Source organism: Notolabrus celidotus, chromosome 15 (assembly GCF_009762535.1).
Source record: "Notolabrus celidotus isolate fNotCel1 chromosome 15, fNotCel1.pri, whole genome shotgun sequence".
In the NCBI taxonomy this organism is placed as follows: Eukaryota; Metazoa; Chordata; class Actinopteri; order Labriformes; family Labridae; genus Notolabrus; species Notolabrus celidotus.
This window is the reverse complement of record NC_048286.1, coordinates 21,828,132-21,843,919: the sequence shown is the minus strand read 5'-3', so window position 1 is coordinate 21,843,919 and position 15,788 is coordinate 21,828,132. Positions and strand designations below refer to the sequence as shown.

The window sequence follows — 15,788 nt, the reverse complement described above, 5'->3', positions numbered from 1 at the left end:
GGATTGGAGCTTTGGACGATGCTGGCGGGTGTTATGAACGCGATTTAGGCAAGCTGCTGAACGGATCGCTCCTGTCTCATTCTGCCCTCCTGTAAAACACTTTTAAATATAATTATTCAAGTCATAAACACACACCAGCAGGGTAGCTCTCACTCATTCAAATGTGATCTCTACCCGCTCTTGTTTCCTGCCACTGGAACTGACATGCAGAATTTCCAGTTTTGATACCCACTCAGTTAGCTTCTTTCAATTTCAAAGAAAATACTCGTAGCCCGAGGGCATAAATCTTAATCTTGTTATTTATCTTAACAGCATGACTCTTGATTTTGCTCTGTCTCTGTGTGTGCTTCAAATGCAATTTTTGAAATCTTTAAAGGCTGCTGAGGCTCTTTGTTGATGCAATTTGCCATATGTTGCTTTTCTGTTCCAGGTTGTTTCCCTTTGAATATCAAGAAAAGTTTTATTATACTAAATAAATGTCCTTTTTTCCTTTTAGATGGGACAGATTTAATCTTAGTTGGTCTGTATTGGTACTGTTTTAATAACATACTGTATATGCGTATATGGACTGACACCATAGACTGTATAAAATATGGACGTAGTATCCGTGACGTCACCCATCTGTTTCTGAGCGCTGTTTTGAAGCCAATCGACGGCGGCAGCCATATTGGAAATGCAGAACTCAACCAGGCATAGGTTTTTGAACCAGGCTGTAAACATGTTTATTAATGCTGCAAAGATCGTCTTTTTCCCATTCATGTCTATGTGGTTTCTGGTGTTTCTGCAGCCAGCCTCAAGCATATTCTCAATGAATTGCAGTTTATAACACTTCCGCATGGGCTTCATCGTTTGAGACTGGAGGTTGCTGCTTGACTGACACCTCACTCTCTCTCCCTCTCTCATATATATCTATATATACCTCATGATTATTATGGCCAAAAAAAATCACAATGATAATATCAGAAAATGTACTGAAAACTTTGGGAAATAAAAACAAAGTTATCAGTTGGATGAATCTTTAACTTCACTATTCATTCATCTTTGGCAAAATACTCTGAAGACAAGGGATGAAGAGAGTGTCTGTAACTGTGATTGTACAAAAATAATACAATTAAGACCGAGTTCACTTTAAATAGTGAAAAGGCAACCAGACAATCTAGTAGCAAAACATCCACAAGGCCCAACATCTGACAGCAACAAGCCAACTAAATCAAAGTCACCATCTAGAGCAGTGATATGTCTGTGTGAGACCATCTACAACCACCCACTGTGATATCTTTGGCTTATTGTCCACCAATCATGTCCTTAGCTTTTCTCTGTCCACTTTCAACAAAGTCCACAATAACAGCTATCCTGCTAGCTACTGATACGGTAGAGCTCAGCGTTTGTAGTATTGAGGTAAAGACCCACTGCTCGGGGCCAATTTGCAGACACAGATGCTGCCCGTCTCCTGAGGTCCCTTCTTCTGTTAATTTTAGGAATCTTTTCAATCTTCAATCAAACCCCTAGTCCAGAAGATTTACTGAATAAAAATAGTAAACCATTGGTTTCCTAAAATGCATGGTTATGATCTAATGAGAAAAAAACACCTCAATATAAATAAGTTCTGCAAATTCCTCCCCCTTAAAACTGTGGTTTATGACATTGAGCTGTGCATAGATACAGAACAAATAAATGAAATACTAAAGAACATAATTGCACAGTGTCTTTGTAAAGATTCAGAACAGCTGAAATGCTCTTTGGCACATATTTCCCAGTTTTTTATATCATTACTTAGAGCAGAGGGTTCTCAAATTTTTTGGAGCCAGGGAACCCTTACAGGTGAGAAAATTTTCCAAGGACCCCCTCATAATTGTAACAGATTAAGCACATGCTTACTAACATCTGCACTCTTAGATGCCCTTGGAACGATTTGTATTGTAAAAATTATCAATGTAAATACTTCAGACCTGTTCCATAGTGATACACAGATAACACTTCAATTTGAATCAAGTAAATACCACTTGTATACTTTAAAACAGAGGGTCATTTCATTCCTTGTGGACTCAACATGAGAGCATTTATAATTTTCAAGTTATTGATCTTAAAAGCTTTCAGAAAATGTACAGTTGGAAGACTCACATATCCCTTCAAGCCACTAATCAGTATCCTAACAACGGTATATATGCTGTTTTTAATGACACAGCACAATTTTATAATTTATTAGAAATGTATTCTAATTATTTCACGGACCCCCACACTATGGTACACGGATCCCCAGGGGTCCCATGACCACACTTTGAGAACCACTGACTTAAAGAATACTTCCTCAATTGGTGTTATTCATTGTCCCTTTTTAGCTGTCTTCTTTTATACTAACAATAATCATTTATAATCACTTAAGAGTTTTTAAAAATCAGGCTGCATTTATAAATTGTTCCACAGAATAGGCTTCATTGACTGAAATGAAGTGGTAAAAATGATGAACTGATGTTGCTCCTTTGTTAAAATAGCCTATAAATAACTGTTAGCATCATTTAATGTAGAGCAAATAAAAACCAGAACCTGGACCCAGCTGAAAAAGGCTGCTGTATATAAAACAAGTGTCAGATTATAGTGTGGCTGTAAACAACAGAATGTAATAGCAGCTGTGTCTGTCCTATTCCTGTCTGGTTTGAGCCTCTTTAATGCCTTGAAAGAAAATCTGCATTAAAGCTGCTCCGCATTTATAGCCCCACACATACACATTCGAAGAAACAGACTCACTGACCTTGCCAGCAGGCACCCACAGTCAGCTGCGTATCAATCTTTGCGGTGTGGATGGGCCAGTCATCTGTCACCAGGTAGGGTTCATAGGTCACACCATCCACAAACAGAGTGACCGCAGGAAACTCCACATTGATAACATAATAATGCCACTCTTTGTCACAGATCTGTGAAGGAGAGAAAGCAGTTATAATGTTAATAAGCTGCACTACTTTCTGCTATGTGACCACTGATTATGCATTCAACTGAGAAAATATTCCTGGTTTTCATATGCATGAAAATAGGGCAGCTTTAAAAACACATCAGTGAGGTAACTGTGTCTTTTTTAAGGGGTCTTATTTAGGTTGGGAGCGTTTTTCCGTGGAGGATTATGTTTATGTCCTTATGAAAATGATGTTTACTCCAATCATGCAGCAGAGACCGGAGGCACATCCTTGAACGTTCCTTGCTGTTTCTACCTTCAATGAAAGAGAGGCAGCAAATTTCTCTCTTCATCTCTGCATCATTTGCTCCCTGTCGTCAGATGGCTAATGAGGTTTCTGTCTAATGAGCTGTTCATTAAAGGCACACGATGAGTGACAAACACCGCTGTAGAGGACTCCAGTCTCTTTGATTATTCCTGGGACTTGTAGGCAAACATACTGTTTTCTTTCCTTTTTGCCCAGCTCTCTCCCCACCACAAACACACACATATGCTCCCTGAAATGGCACTTCAAAAATGTGTTAAAACTTACAGTACATACTAATTTCCTGAAATGGCTGTAAGGTCTTAGGCTTATGGTTCTTTTCATAATAGTTTCCCTGCACTGTAAAAAAAAATGTAAAAAATTTGCCAATAGAACAAGTGAAAATTTGCTTGGTAAGATTTCTTAAAATAAAACGTAATATTTAGAAAGCTGTGATCTCAAAATTAGCAGGGAAAACTTATTTTAAAGCTTAGTGCTTTGAGTTGTATTATAGCGGCACTTCTCTAGGTTTAAGACCATCTTGTACTTGAAATAAGATTACAAAGTTTAATTTGAGAATTTTGAGATATAATGTCTTCTCATAGTTAGCTGGATATACTAATATTCAGTCATGTTGTTCTTTAGGATAAGCCAGCTATGCTCAAAAGAAGGTGTTTTATTGTGCACATGTAGTTTGAGGATGTATATTTTTATCTGATTTAGAAAAAACAGTGTCTGAAAACTGTAACCCATCCTTAAAAACGCAACTTTTCTTTCTTTCTTTCTTTCTTTCTTTCTTTCTTTCTTTTATCAATGGAGCTGTTTTCTGATAGATTCTCCAATAAAATGCATTTACTAAAAATGAGACAATTTCACTTGGTAAGATTTTGAGTTTTTGCACTGTGCAGATATTTCCTTGATCTTTCAGTTGATGGTTTAATCTATAAAATGTGAGTAAATGTCAGGTATAATTTTCTAGAGCTCAATAATAGAGAGTATCTGTTTGGTTCAAACAGTTAAGTATGTTCTTTTACCGTATGTATGATAAAAAAAGCAGAAAATCACACTATTTGAAATCATGTTTTTACCAGTTATCTTGAAAAATGATTGAAGCCTTTCGATAATAATCCAAAATATTATGATTAATTCACTGTCAGTCCTCAGTCTACAAGCCAAATGACTCATTAAAGTAGTTTTGTCACCTCTAAATGAATTTTGCTATTAAACTCCTGGCTACAGTGAGGTGAATTTTACAGTATCTCAAGCTTTATACCTTAGTCTACTTAGTAGAATGGCAGAAAAGAAACACAAATATAGAAATGAAAGTTAAACTCTATATGGCTGTGGCAGGCCTGGGAGTGCCTGTGTGGAGTTAGACGGCACTTCAATGCTTCTACCATGTGGTTTTCCCCCAACTTCAAAAGACATAAAGAAGTCATACCACCCCCTCCACCTCCCCACACATCCACCCATCTACACTTCTACTTGGCCCCTGATAACCCCACCCCTCGAACATAGAACTAGATTGGCAGCGAGAGCGACGAACACACTAACAAGGTTATAAATTTGGTACAGCCTTTCCCCTCTGTACCCTCAAGTTAGGCTCACAACACCTCAGGGAGGCTCAACAGTTTTCTCCAGCATTCCCCTGCATGCTAGCTCTCACCACCTATCATACCAACAGACCAAGAGAGAAGAAAAGAGGACAAAAAAAAAAGAAGTGTATGTAGAGTGGTGCAAGAACAGAGAAGGCAGGGCCAGGCTGAGAAACCTGTTTACGCTACAGCTCATCCCCGCTGCATGAGGCTGGATGCTCTACCTCCCCCTTCTGACCTTTTTTATGAGGGGAGTAAGGAGAGAAGAGAGTCATTGGAGAAAAAAAAGGAGATGACCACTTCTTTCTTGACTTATGCTACATAAACAGTTAATCATAGCAATAAAGTTAGAACACAGCAAGTAGCTTGTGAATGACTGGTGAGCAGCCCAAGGCGCACAGTGCCGTGTTATAGTCCACTTGCACACTGAAAAGGATTAAAAAGCCAGAAACTATTTTATATTAAGCACCCATGGATTCCACTAAAGGGATTGTTTATACGGTCTTACATTTTAAGAATAATATGATGCAAATGGCTAAACATATACAAGTCCTCTTTTTTTTTTTTTTTACTTATTTGCTTTTCTTGATAAGGTTACATCAAAACAAACACATCAAACAAACATTGGTGTCAGTTAACAAACGTTAGTTTAGCATCCTTTAAAATCGTCCATTCTCTTCGGACTTTTTGATGGGTTATAAAGTCTGTCCATTTTTTCCATTTTTCTTGGCAGGCAGATTGTTGAAGTCTTAAATTGCATGTGAAGTTTTCCATATCGTGTAGTTTTTCAACAATGTCCAACCAGTTTCTCCGAGTGGGGGGATCCTCCGTACACCACTTTCTTGTTATTGCTTTCTTTGATGCCAGTAGTAGTATTCCAACCAGGTACATGTCTTTGCTTTGTATATTTTCCTGTGTTAAATCTCCCAGATACAGCACTTCACACGTCTTAGGAAGTTTATAACCTAAAATTGCTGTCATTCCTTTCCACACCTCATCCCAGTACTCAGTCATACAAGTCCTCTTTTCAACTATTTGACTCCCCATAGGATAAATGTAACAGAACAAAAGATGTGGTAAACAACATATCATCTGCACACACATCGGTGCCACAATGCCTTTTAGGGAGAGCTGCAAATATTCTCAATCCCAGCAATTCAAACTTCAAATTCTTTAAAAGTGATAGAGTTTAAATCTCCTAGTTGAGGCCTTTAAATACTTTAAAGTCCTCACTTTATTGTTCCTGTTCTAATAGCCATAGCATCTGTTTTCTTGTAATAAGTCTAGTGTGCCGGGCTCGGCTGAATGAGCAGTGAGCAATTTATTAGCACTGAAGAGGAGAAAATCTGCTTATTTGAGATGCACAGAGAACAGCAGGGAAGGATACAACATTCACTCCACACACCCCCCACACACACATACACACTAGTAGTGGTTTATTCAAGCTTTTATGTGAAGTAATGGGGTTCAGACCTGTGTTGGTGGAACCAGGATTCTCCAGGGATGTTCAATTTAGGATGGAGAGTCTCACTTTAAGTGTGAAGAGACATAAATTCCCCAAAGAGACTGAAGACACCCTTCCCACACAGTATCACATTTATGGAGTGTTACTATGATTTTATATAGATGGCATCCTCATAGAAACACAAGTACATTCAAACCTCTCCTTACGACTTCTGACAGAATCACCTATAGCTGTAACCACAATTCTTCGCTGGTCGCTAAACTTATTTTGGTGCAAATCCATTAAACTTCACAAATACCTACAGTTTGCTTCAGTTTTTGGTGAACATGAGGAGGAATATTTTGTATATTAAGAATTAAAAAATGAAAATACCAGGGATATCTAAAATCTAAAAAATGTTTAATAACGATTATTATCTAATAAGTTATATTTTTTGGGGCTTTTTGTCTTTATGATAGGATAGCTGAAGAGAGACAGGAAATGTGGGGAGCAGAGAGGGGGGGAAGACATGTAGCACATGGTAGCGGTCGGGAGTCGAACCGGCAACCTCTGCAACAAGGACTACAGCCTCTGTACATGGGGCGCTTAGACCGCTAGGCCACCATTCTCAATTTTAACAGTTATTTGCAGTTCATCACATTTTTAATAACATGTTTAATAATCCACTATTTTGCACTTCAAAACAGTTTTTAAGTTCATATTAAGAATCATATGAAGCAATGGATTCCAATGTCTTGTAAAACGAGCAATTGCAACGCTTTAGTTTCCCTGTGGAAGCAATTAAGTTCTTGCCAATTCTGAAATGTGAGTCATGAGCATCCATTTAAGTTCACCAAGCAGTTTTAATTTGTGTACAATATACAGGTACATATCTACAAGCATTTGTGCTTATGTGTATTTGAACAGAAAGCAGGAGAGTCAGTAGGCAGGCAGGCTGACATTAGTCTGATTAGCTGCACCTGTATGCTTAGCTTGTAGGTGGAACCTTTAACTTCAATGACTTTATTGATATTTTAATTCTGTTTGACACAAAGTTAATATTCACTTTGACTTGTCAACTGCGTCATCTTGGAATTTTTTAAAGTGAGATATGCGATTCAAAAGTGTGGTGGTGGTGTTATTTTGTATCATGACAGCAACAGGAAGCAGGAAGACAATGTGGCAGCTTAATAAAATAACACAAAATAAAAAAAATGTATCAGAATTTCTGACCTTAATCAATCAATCAATCAATCAATCTTTATTTGTATAGCGCCAAATCACAACAAACGTTATCTCAAGACGCTTTTACAAACATAGGAGGTCTAGACCACACTATGTCAAATTATGAACAGAGACCCAACACCAAGACAGGGTAAGACTCAGTCTGACCCCACCTTAATCCATCATGAGCATTGCACATCGCAGTATTTAGCTAGTTACAGTGGTGAGGAAAAACTTCCTTTTAACAGGCAGAAACCTCAGGCAGAACCAGACTCATGTTAGACAGCCATCATGCCTCGACTGAGTTGGGTCTTAAGAACAGCGGAATTATCGCATTGACGCTATCGGTCATAATATATATTATTACAGTGAAAAGGACATTATTTAATTTGACAGTTTCCTGCAAACAGAGTAAGATATCTCCTGATTTGAAGCATGTGTAATTTATACGACAGCAGTTAAAGTTGAATAATTCAGCTTTAGTTACTTGTGTGTATACTTGAAAGGCAGAATGATTTGCCTTTCATTCAGCTGTTAACTGGTTGATTGCCTCGGGATGTGATTGAAAAAGATAAACACTGATACAAATAAAATGTACAACAGGAATCACATCTTTCTGAACTTGTTGGGCTGAGACAGCTCTCTTGATTGGGTGTGGATATTTTCCAGTCTTTATGAACCACAGTAATTCTGGTTGAATTTAAGTTTGTGATTTATACCATCGTCTATGAAATGAGAGTAGGAGTTTACATCTATACTAGTGGTTCCATGAGGCTTCAAATAGACTTGTTTTCTCTCCTCCTCCCCTAGAAAATTGGTAGGCCTCCTTTAAGCATGGCTGAACCAGCATTGCATGTTTTTAATCTCCTACTACAAAATAATGTTACTTCCAGTGTTTGCATAACTGCCTACATTACCAGTAATTAATAAGTTGTGATCCCACATTGTTGAATAACTGCAGACCAATTTCCATACTCCCTTCTGGAACTAACCAAAAGTTCAGTGGTTATTTGTGCTTGCACTGCTTTTTACTGGAATCTGACTGGTTGCAGGAAGCAGGGCAAACAATAACTGTTGTTGTTAAAAAAATGATGAGTGGGAGACATGTAGTATATACTACATAGGGATGCACTGATCCTACTTTTTAGGTCCCGATACCGATATCGATACCTGGGCTTTGGTATCTGCCAATACCGATACTAGCCGATCCATCGAAACATTAGCCCTGCACATGTTGCAAGTTTCTGGCGGAGTTGTTAGCAAAAGAAGCGTGACATGCACCTAAACTGCAGAGCCTCGTAGTTATCTTCCATCATGCTCCGCCGGGCAAAAATAGTGCCGGTGCTGATGACGTAGGAGACGCACATGGCTGTTGTAAACACAGGATAGTGTGTAAACACACGCATAGAACTGAGATAAATAGATCTGCCATATGGATAGGCACTATATATCGGCCCCTTGTCACCGATATCCGATCTAGCTTTTTGAGTCCGATCTGGCCGATATCCGATATCAGGATCGGATCGGTGCATCCCTAATACTACATTGTAGTATGTATGTTGGGCATTAAGAACTACAGTACTGCCTTTTATACTGATTATTCCAAGGTATTTGGAACTGTTCTTAATGGTTTGTTTTTTTGGAGAACGTCAGATAAAGGCCATTCAAATTAAGCTGTTGGCTTGTTGTCAAATTATCTATCTAATTGCAAGCAATGTTGAAAACTCAATGAACGCTCCTCAGCTTTTCTTGACGTAACCAAAGGTTTACCACAAGGTTTAGTTTTTTAACTGATTTATTTTGCTAACCAGGCTAATGATATCAATCAATCAATCAATCAATCAACCAACCAACCAACCAACCAACCAACCAACCAACCAACCAATCAATCAATCAATCAATCAATCAATCAATCAATCAATCAATCAATCAATCAATCAATCAATCAATCAATCAATCAAGACTGTATTTGTGAAGCAATTTTCATGCAACAAAAATGTAACAAAGCGCTGTATAAAGAACAAAAATTAATAATAAAATAAAGTAAAGCAAAAAAAACCAATACGACTTCCCTCTGTCTCACAATCTACATACAGAGAAAAAACATGTTATAAATAAGACTCAATAAAAAACTAGAATGGAGCTCGTATAGGTCCAAAACTATGCCATACATCTTTATGCAGATGATACCATTTTACATTGCAAGACAAGTGATGTCACTAGACATCTGAAAAACTGCAATTTGTCTTTGACACTGTGTAGGTTTACCTGTCCGTGCCTTAGACACCTCTTTTTAATGGCAACAAAGGATGACAGCTAGTGATTTAGCAGATATTTAATCATGAACCATGAATATCAATGAGCAATGGTTTTTCACAGGCATTCGGAATAATTATTTTAGAATCTTGAATTTTTTTGTTAAAATACATTAGACTACATAAAAGTCATGTAATATCTAATGTTGTAGGAAAATGTGAATTGACTGATGACAAACAAGTAGGGTTAAAAGACTCTTTGGGAAATTAAAAACAAACGACAGAGTGTTTATTTATACATAAAAAACTGAAACAAACAGATTAACACAGAGTTGGTTTAGTGTGGAAATATTTAGAAGAGGATTGTTATACACATACATCACATAGGTGCCAGACAATCAAAGCACAGTAGTCAGGAAAACAAGAAAAGCTAGCACACTTACTTCACGCAACTTGCAGAATGGAAATATGACAACAACAAAGTGACCTACATTATTTGTCTCACATAGGGAGCCTGATTGTTTTTCCCTTGATCCCTTATCTTGTTGTCTCTCATTTTTCCTCTCTGTTTGTGTCTTTCACTGATGCCGGACTGAGCAGAAATAAAGGACATGAACAAACAGTGTCCTCTATTTCTATGTGCGTGTTTAGAAATGCATGCTGGGTGATTTTATGTATGAAAAGACTTCACAGCAGGTGATCTCAGTACACTCCGAATCAAACTTTAATGCATGAATGTTAGCGCATGAAGTGATCACCCACTGTCAATCTGACAGGCACTGAAGGCCAGATAATGAACAGAGGGCATAGCTTGTATGTTGTATGCAATAACTTGTAAATATAAAACATTTTTGGCACAAGTTACCTTGTTAAAGATAAACTTTATTGATCGTTCTGAAGTGCTGTAATTTACGTGCAGACAATGTATGGTGGCTACGGTAGTTAAAGCTCTGAATCCAATCCAGTAGTCCCTTAGTTTATGGTACTTACTGTTTTAACTTCACAAATCAAACCACCAGATTTACAAAAGAACACACATGCAAGCACATTTACATATACACACACTATTAGTAGACGCTATAAGCATTGCTCTGCTTCTGAGCCTTGTTTGTACACACATTGCATGTCTAAAGGGACATTAGTCAGTGGGAATGTAAAAGTATTTCTCCTCTGCAACCGAATGACAATACAATGTAGGCTGAAACACTGTAATGAGCAAGTCCCTGAGCAGGCTGCAGGCCTGTTAGCAATGTACAGAAGAGTCGCATAACAAAGAGAAAGAGAAAGCTGCAGCAGTACAGAGACTCTGAGGCCATGTCCCTGCAAATAAACATCCTATTTCAAATATATTCATGTCAAATTGCTGTTTTCCAACACTGTGAATGGAATATTTTGAAAAGTCCCTCTCATGGAGAGGCACAGGATGTACTAATGGAAGAATAGTGATGTTTTCCATGGCACTCCCAAAGTTACAATTTCTCCTACTTTTAACAGAAAAAAATAAGTTTCGTTGAATTACCTAGGGACAGTAATTTGTTCAAGATAAACATATGCTTAAGCCAAAAAGGTAAACATAAAATGCTGAGGGAGGTGTGGAAAATAGCGACAAATTTCCTCCAAAGAAAACTACAGTTTTTATCACATTTCCTTTTACAGATTAAAATACAACAGTACACTGGTGCTTTGAACCCTAAAGTAGACAAGATTCAGATTCAATAAAACCCCTTCTGACAGAGTGAGCAGCTGCTTTGAAGAAAATGCCAAAAGGATTACTAGGTCTAAATATTTCAGCAGGAAAATGAAAGACAGCTTCTCCGGGGCAAGAACCCTACCTTTCTGACTTAAACTCACATATTCAACCAACCACGCTCACACAAACAAACTCTGAAGTCACCTCTTCTAAGGACTCTGTCAGAGATTTATGGCTTTTTTTCCACATCAGACATTTTTGATTGTCAGAAGAAAAGCACAGGTGTTACTTAAACATTTCATCCTTACTTCATCAAATTAGCTTGTCCTAGTGTCCAATGCATGTTAACTTGTCAGACTTGTCAGAAGTCTGCTGCCTTTGAAAGTTACAAACTTGCACGTGACAACTCCAGCTCAAGTTGCCATGGCATTCACACAGGCTCCATGAGTTGCAGTCAATCTTGTATGTCCCACAGGTTATATCCAAAAAAGGGTCATAAACTTTAATATATTAAAATGCTTCGTCTTTATAAATGTCATGAGGATTGATACGTTAGAGGAAAGGCTGAAGAGCTGTGTGGTCCATAGTAAATTAAAATCAATACACAAAATAGCTCTTTCAAGCTTTTGATTGAGACTTCATACCATGCTGCCTAAAATGTTTAGCTAAATTCAGTCTGAACACATTGTGATGGCATGAACATTAATAATGCTGCTACAAGGAAGTGAGGAGGGGCAGTCGCTGATGCAAAGCAACAACTCTGAGAATAAAAGTTTGAATTTTATAGAATAAGCTAGGCTCCGGTAGGTATGCACCACACATGCAGTGATAAAAAAACACCCACACAATTTCATTACTCTATGCTGTACAAAAACCCAGACATACACCTGTGGCTTTTTGTTTCTGACTGTTCTACAAAATGTAACAACAGGCTGTCATAGTTCAATGAACACTTACAAAAGACACTTTGTCATAGTCTGTTGAATTTTCTTAATAAAACAACTTCAGAAATTAGCCTTTGATTGTGTTCTGGGCTGGCCCACCATCTAGTGCAGGGATGTCAAACTCATTTCAGCTCAGGGGCCACATAGAGCCCAATTTGATCTGAAGTGGGCCAGACCAGTAAAATCATAACATAATAACCTAAAGAGAAGGACAACTCCAAATGTTTACCTTTGTTTTAGTGCAAGAAAGTACATTCTGAAAATGTTCACATTCGATGAACTATCTTTTTAGAAAAAAAGCTGTTGTATTTTTCGCCATGATGAGTCTCATAGTGGGACCTATGACGTACGCACATGTGTGGTAAGCATGTCCACGATATGTGGCTCCATTTTTCGAAAAAGGTTGATCCCTGCTGTTACAAGTTTACATACTGTATACGAAAACTTTAGTGTTGATTGGATCTTGAAGTGCTCTAAAAAGGCTATGAATTTCCACTGGATTATGCAATATGCATATTTCCTCCTGGAGCGCCATTCAGGTGCGCTCCATCAGCACTATGATTGTATGTTACCCCAAGAGGAAAAATATGAAATAGCAGTTACTTTTATCGAAAAAGTGTAGCTAATGTAGTCTCTGTTATAGTTTCACTTTGGGAAGTCATCCATGGGCCGGGATTGGAACCTTTTGCAATAGCCGGTTTTGGCCCGTGGGCCGTATTTTTGACACCCCTGATCTAGTGGCTTAGAAAAAATTTAGTCAGAGGCGAAACTTATTTGCAAACTCCTAAATTAGACAATGTTGGATTTTAGCTTACATCTCTGGGGTGAATTTGTCTTTCTAAGCCAAATGTTGACAGTTCTCTGGCTAGCTCCACATTAAGTTCAAAATCTGGTAAATAGTATTATTGAAATTTTGCAAAAGTTTACAAAGTTCTTCATCTCTCTGATAGAAAAATAAACAAACTCAGTTGGTGGACATGTTTAGGACTGTAAAACTGTCCCCCAGACAGTCTTTTCATTCATTTACATTTACTACTTTTTGTACTTGAAAAATTCAGCTCACAGATGCTGGTGACTAAAATCATACCTCATACTGAGCGTGTTTCTCTTTGTTGAGTACATTTCCATGCAATAGCAGAGTTTTATTGCTGAGAGTAAACACCAGAGATAAGCCTGTCTATCTTGAGGAAAACGGTCACTGCGTATTTACGAGAGCCTAGTACATCTGTACAAAAGAAGGAAGATAGGAGCCAAGTGGACCCAGAAAATACTGTGGAGTCTGGAGGCAGAATATAGGTTGTCACATAAAAGATCATTGGATAAACAATTACAGACTTTCTGCTGCTAATAAAAAGAGTATAGTCCCAAAATCTTGCTTTGAGTAAGTATTGGCTAAAAAAAACCCTCAGGTATTAATACAAAACGGCTCAGTTTGCATGTTAGGGAGAAAAACAAACGTACCCCCTTTGTTCAAAGAAAGCCATGAGGCATTTAAATGTGCTGACATAAGCAGAATAATGAGGACACTTTGCTGGCTGCTGGAAAGCCCTTTAATAGGGTCAAGTCTATTGTGACGCACAGTGAAAACTGAATTGGGAGAAGACTTTTCATACAATGTACATTTTTATGTAATGTATGTTTATGTTTACGTAATGTTTTATGATGTAAGCATATGTATAAATATGTATATATATATTCTTATACCCTTATTGAAAGGATAGCTGAAGAGAGACAGTACATGTGGGGAGCAGGGAGTTGGGGAAGACATGTAGCTAAGGGTCATGGCCTGGAGTCGAATCAGCAACAGCTGTGGTGAGGATTATAAGCTTTGTATGAGGGCTTCGAACGCTCGGCCAGTCGGCACCCCATGACTTTGTAAAATTATCCATCCTTGAATGCAACTTAACAAACACATCAGTTGTTTATTTTTTTCTGAATTTAAAAGTCAGAAGATAATTCTAGACAATTTAAATGTATAGCTTTAGCCCCTACTTTACTCCTTTTCTCCTCTTCTCATCTGTCTGTGCCCTTTTTCTTTTCTTTCTTCCATCTGTTTTTTCTTCTTCCACAATCTTCTCCTCTACCCCATTGCTCTTTCCTAACCTGAGCCTCTCTTCTCTCTCCCTCCTCTCATGTTCTTTGTTCCTATTCTCATTCCTCACCTGTCCTGTCCTCTGCTCTGCTCCCTTCAGCCACTGTTGTGTCACTGCATTATTGATGTCAGCCTATTTGGTGTCACAGTGGTGGCAGGGAATAACAGGGATTGTGAAAGAATGGAAATAAAAATAAAATTCAAAAGTGTAACAGAAAGAGAAAAAGATAACAACATTTTATGGCATGTTCAGGCTGGGCATAATAGATGTCATTGCAAAGCAGATCATTTCTGAGGTATAGTTTCGGAAAGCAATAAGATGCGATTCACTGCTTTATGAACTCTGTAACACAATAACCACAATAAATAATGTCCCAATGCCATAATAAAAAAATGATGGAGTTCTGTACTGGCTGGAGAGAGAAAATATCATTATGTAAAGTCTGTATCAAGGTCTACTTTCAGAAGTTTTAACAAAATCTGTTATTTGACTGAAAAAAACAAAACAAAGGAAAAAGTGAAAGGTAGGATTAAACGGGAATCAGGTTGAAGGTTTGCTTTGAAAGTTTCAGAGACTTTTATTGAGATCTTTTCATCTGTCTGACCGTCGGTCTGTCTGTCCCCCTGTGATGTCTGCAATTTTACCAGCTCTTCTATGTGAATACAGGAATTAAAAAACATCAATTAATGATTTAATTTGTACCTTTGAGGTTGGCATGAAAAGCCTTTTTTGTACAAACAGGAGGCACACGTCTGAAGAGCAGTAGAAAAGATGAGAAGGAGGGAAAGAAATGTGGAGTGATAGAGACAGATAAAACAGAGAGATGAAATTAGCAAACTGTCATTAGTGTGCTGACTGAATGCTTATGGGTACTTACAGTGCACTCAGTTTGCCTTAAGAGTGGTCTGTAAGCATCAGACACCACCATTAAGTACCCCTCCTCTTATACAGACACAGACACAGACACACAGACACACAGACACACACACACACACACACAAACACACAAACACACACAAATCCAGCATCCCAGGGTCATTACTGCTATTCTGCACACACGCATGCTGCAGCTGCATACACAATAATATGCAGCAGCTCTTCACATTGAGGGAGTAACACAGGAAGTGACAGAGTACAGCTGAGCTCTCAAATGACTTCATCTGATTAACAGAAGCTAGATATAAATAAACGCAAACTCTGAAGATGTATATGCAACGCTTGATATCTTTTGTTACTGTCTGTCTTTTTCTATTTATCTATTTTTAAAAAACAAATGCTTCTTTTATCATTGCATGCTTGCGCTTTTTTAACAATAAAGGGTGCTGAATGTTGTGTCTTTGTAAAAGGATGTC

At 37.9% G+C, this 15,788-nt stretch overlaps 1 protein-coding gene across 2 annotated transcripts in view; it reads right to left on the bottom strand.

The window, feature by feature from the left end:
- Window positions 1-15,788, bottom strand: part of clstn2 (calsyntenin 2) — a 209,173-nt gene that overhangs the window by 17,298 nt on the left and 176,087 nt on the right. For both annotated transcript variants that reach the window (XM_034703752.1, XM_034703753.1), the window contains one exon: window positions 2,750-2,912. In XM_034703752.1, the coding sequence (XP_034559643.1) occupies window positions 2,750-2,912 (163 nt within the window). The remainder of the gene's footprint in view (window positions 1-2,749; window positions 2,913-15,788) is intronic.